This window comes from Engraulis encrasicolus, chromosome 17 (assembly GCF_034702125.1).
Source record: "Engraulis encrasicolus isolate BLACKSEA-1 chromosome 17, IST_EnEncr_1.0, whole genome shotgun sequence".
NCBI classification, from domain to species: domain Eukaryota; kingdom Metazoa; phylum Chordata; class Actinopteri; order Clupeiformes; family Engraulidae; genus Engraulis; species Engraulis encrasicolus.
In genome coordinates, this window is record NC_085873.1 from 31,403,512 (window position 1) to 31,408,131 (window position 4,620).

The following is a 4,620-nucleotide window of genomic DNA, read 5'->3' on the forward strand; positions in this document are numbered from 1 at the left end:
TCTTTCACTGGTCATTCTTTCCTTCTGTCTTTCATCACCTTCTCTCTTGCTCTCTTGCCCCCTCCTCCTCTCTCCAGCCATGTTTGTCACATTTCTCTCTCTCTCTTTATCTTCCTCTCCACCCCCGCAGCATCTCTCTCCTCTCTCTGCGTTCTCTCTCCATGCAGCTCCCAGCTCCCAGCTCCCACACACACACACACACACACACACACACACACACACACACACACACACACACACACACACACACACAGATAACTGAGGGTTGCCACGGGAACGCCTACTCAAGGCTCGCGGGCACTATCATCTCACGAGCACGCCAGCTTGGCAAGCTTTGGCACGCGCCTACACGCCCTGTGAAGTTTAAGACATCCGCGTTCACGCAGGGAATCCGTTTACATTACGCCCTCACACACACGCGCATACACACTCCAGCTGGAGAGTAGAGAGGGGCCTGGGCTGCGCGCGACTCCGTTTCTGAGTGTCAGGGAAGCGAAGCCTCCGAACCACCCCCGCTCGCGACCGATCCATCACTCATCCAGCCTGCGTTTCACTCCAGCGCGCACTCCGAGGTCCCCGTAGCCACCGACGACACCCCGAGAGCCCGGTACCGTGATGGCGGACTCCTCAAGTAGCACTAGCGCGGCGGCGGCCGAGGCAGCGGACTCCGGTAGCAACGCAGCCGGGGCGAGGGAGGCAGGCGCCGGGGCAGGAGAAGGGACGGCACCCGCGGGATCCAAACCGGGCCTCGAGTCCGTGAAGGGGCAGAACTTCGACGTCGGTCCCCGTTACACCGACCTGATGTACATTGGAGAGGGCGCCTACGGCATGGTGTGGTAAGCGGAACATGTTGTGCGTGTGCGTGTATGTATAACGTGAGGGTGCGCAAATCGGTTGTTGACAACCTGGGACTCGTAGGAGTGTTGGGTGCTGAGCTGAAGGTGTTGGCTCGCTAGCTGCCAAAGAGGCTAAAGAGGAAAGCTAGGCGGCTAGCTGCCTGGTAAACATTAGCGGAGCTGCTAGCATGTCAACATCGCCAAATGGTGATTTCCTGGGTGGTGCAACCGCAGTTAGCATTAAAGCATTTAGCATCTAGTCTGTGTGGGTGCTGGGGGGTCCACGGCCACTTGTGCGTGTGTGCATGTAGCTGCTATGTGTAAACAACAGAAACAGAGAGGAGACTAGCAGAGATTGCTAGCTCCCCCGAGCTGTCACTTGGAGATTCCCAGATTGACGCTCCCAACTCAGGACGCTCCCATTTCATCTCGCTCCCACTAGCCAGACTATCGGTACCACCGCCATATGACGGAGCCAGTTATCTTGTTGATGTTAGTTTTTTGTTTCTAACCCTAACCTTAACCCTAAACCTAACCCTAACCCTAAACCTAAACCTAACCCTAAATTGCTTGTATGTGGCAGTATATGATAATACGTGAAATATAATCGGGTGGGACCGCACGTCCGGGAGTGATAGAAACACCTGGGACCGCACGTCCGGGAGCGATCTCAGTTGGGAGTCTCCATCCGCTTACCCACTTGGATGCGCTTGCTTATTAGCTCGCTAGCTCAAGTACACAGACAAACACAGACGCTCTCCGTTATCACCCTTTCCCTCTTGTCGCCTGTATGTGTGTTTTAAGTGCCTGTGTATTTGTTGACGCATTTCTGTCTGGGGTAAGTAGATTGTATTGACCATTTCCTGCTTGAGAGAAAGCCCATCTTGCTTTACGCCAGAATGGGCGTGGCCTAGAGAGCCCTGCCAAATTATTGAGATCCAGGAAATGCACCAGCATACTCGCATGCAAGATTATGACACACACACACACACACACACACACACACACACACACACACACACACACACACACACACACACACACACACACACACAGAGTTTTTGTTTGTTTGGAGAGATTCACAGATCCAAACATTTGTGGAAATCTGTCAGTGTGACACACACACACACACGCACACGCACACGCACACACAGATGCAGACTTATGCTCTGCATCTGTGTTGTTAGTAGGTGCAGAAACTGATGGAAACACAACCATGCGCTCACACGCACAAGCACAAATACACAGGCACACACACTGATGGGGCAGCACACACACGTTCATGTTTTGATGGGGCGACACATGCACACAAAGGGGCTTCTTGTATTGCACCACACCACCAATGCAAGACACACACACACACACACACACACACACACACACACACACACACACACACACACACACACACACACACACACACATCCGGAAAAAAGGGAGGAAAGTGGAGTGGAGCAGAGTTGCACATAGAAGAAGAGAGAGACACACACACACACACACACACACACCATATCACTTCTGCTGTTAGTATACATTGCATTGCTAGCCATGCGCACGCACGCACGCGCACACACACACACACACACACACACACACACACACACACACACACACACACACACACACACACACACACCATTAAGATGTGCCCAGGGTGTATGGCATGGTTGGGGAAGTAGGGCTGCAACTAACGATTATTTTAATAGTCGACTGATCTATAGGTCCAGTGACGATTAGTCACGAGAAAAAAAAAGACTTGCTCCAACCTCTCCCAGCTCGTGCCTGTGTGTAAACAAACCTTCCCGGCCTCTAGCGCAGGGAAGTGAGAAAATTCTTACAGACCTACTACTGTCAGAGATTAAATCGTGACAGTAGCTTATTTACTCCAAGATACTATTCTTATGTGCTGGGCAATTTTAGGTTTCAATAAAGTAATTAATTACATTTAAGGCATGCATGAAATTAAATGAGACGACTAGTCGACAATGACAATTCTTGTCAACAAATGTTTGTATTTTATTTATTTATTTTTATTTTTTTATTTATTTGTCCTTTATTTAGCCAGGGTTGTCCCATTGAGGCTACAGTCTCTTCTGCCAGGGAGTCCTGGTCAAAATGTCAGCATAGGCCTACATATAGTTAAAGACACAGACAAACACATAGGACAAAAAGGAAAATAAATGTACAAAAAACACATTGTAGTCGATTAGTCTGCAATTATCGACTAATCGTTGCAGCCCTATGGGGAGGGAATCTATGGCCCGTGGGCTGTTTTGTAAAGAAATCTTAGAAATCACATTTGCAATACAATTAAGGTATATTTTTATATTAAGTGCGTACACGTGAGCAAATCTATGTGCAAGTCTAGTGTACTGTTGGCCTGGCCTTTTTGCTCATGATCGTACACACACACACACACACACACACACACACACACACACACACACACACACACACACACACACACACACACACACACACCACTATCTCTCTTCCACTTCTTTTCCCCATCCCTTCTCTCTTGCGTCTGCCAGCCTTTCTGTCTGCCAGCCTCTTCCCATTGCCCTAACTCCCGTCCTCCCTTGTGCTCATGGCCTTGTGATGACGTCACAAGACGTCATTAGCGATCGAAGTTTAGTTTAATATCTTGCGAAAGCACAGTTGAAAAAGGTAATTTTCTCATTTGCAGTCGAGATGTTGAATGGGTGAAAAGGCCCTCGAAAGTGTTTTGTGGCTAGGCTCAACGGCAGGGAAGCGTTATTGTTTTCTCCGCAGAGGCGGGTCATCAGTCACAAGCACAGGTCGAGAACGGGAGTTAAAAGCGCCAGCTAAGTGTAATGTAATGTGATATTGTGATGTCTCAGTAAATTAAAAGGTCAGAGAAGGGAGTGAGGGGAGACTGATGGCTGTAGAATGAAAATGCATGTGGGTGCCTCCATCTTCCCTCGAGTCCTGCTGTCTTTCCAGAACGGGAGGAAGGGCGTCACCGAGGACAAAGGAAACGACTGAAGAAGGGATATCGATAACAAGTGTCCATGTTCAACCTACTTGCCCATTTGTGCTACTGCACTGCTGCTGGATATTATATAGACCTGAAGGGAAATCTCTCGAGACGTAATCCTTTATGCTTTTCCATCAAGCAATTAGTGAATTATTTGAATTATTAAACATGAAATAGTTGTTTGCTGGTGTAAAGGATGACAACTGTCTAGAATTCGGTGGTTGGACGTGAGGTAAATCCCTCCCTCCCGAAGCCTCATACCGTATCGTTAGAGCTGAGCTATCGATCTGGACCTTGAGCTCAGCTCAGCTCCGCTCCCGTTCCCCAAACTGGAGCTTTGATTGGTAGGTTGTGGGTTTGAGCCCCGAGCGGCGAAGTAGCGCAGGGCACCTCAGTTACACTGGCCATAGTGGGCCAAAAGTGAATATGGTGGAGGTTGAGTGTTGGGCCAACAAAGTACCATGTAATGAACTTTATGTCCAAGAACGGATTACTGCATGGGACCAGAGGCCCAAGCCAAGGGGGCCCCCAAGCCCCTAGTGGCGAACTAACGCAGATGACCTCAGTTACACTGGCCATAGTGGGCCAAAAGTGAATATGGTGGAGGTTGAGTCTTGGGCCAACATGTACCATGTAATGAACTTTATGTCCAAGAACGGATTACTGCATGGGCCTACCGGGCCCAGGACCAGAGGCCCAAGAGCCCTAGAGCCAAGGGGGCCCCCAAGCCCAAAAATTGATCTACATATGTTCTGATAATTGTGTTAACCCATTGACGTCTAA

General features: G+C 49.4%; 1 protein-coding gene across 3 annotated transcripts in view; it reads left to right on the top strand.

Annotated features, from left to right (window-relative positions):
- Window positions 1–241: 241 nt before the first annotated feature.
- Window positions 242–4,620, top strand: part of mapk3 (mitogen-activated protein kinase 3) — a 19,613-nt gene continuing 15,234 nt past the window's right edge. For all 3 annotated transcript variants that reach the window (XR_010038401.1, XR_010038400.1, XM_063220637.1), the window contains exon 1: window positions 242–836. Coding sequence is in view for 1 of the 3 variants with exons in the window: in XM_063220637.1 (XP_063076707.1) it covers window positions 616–836 (221 nt within the window). In the remaining 2 variants the exon portion in view is untranslated. The remainder of the gene's footprint in view (window positions 837–4,620) is intronic.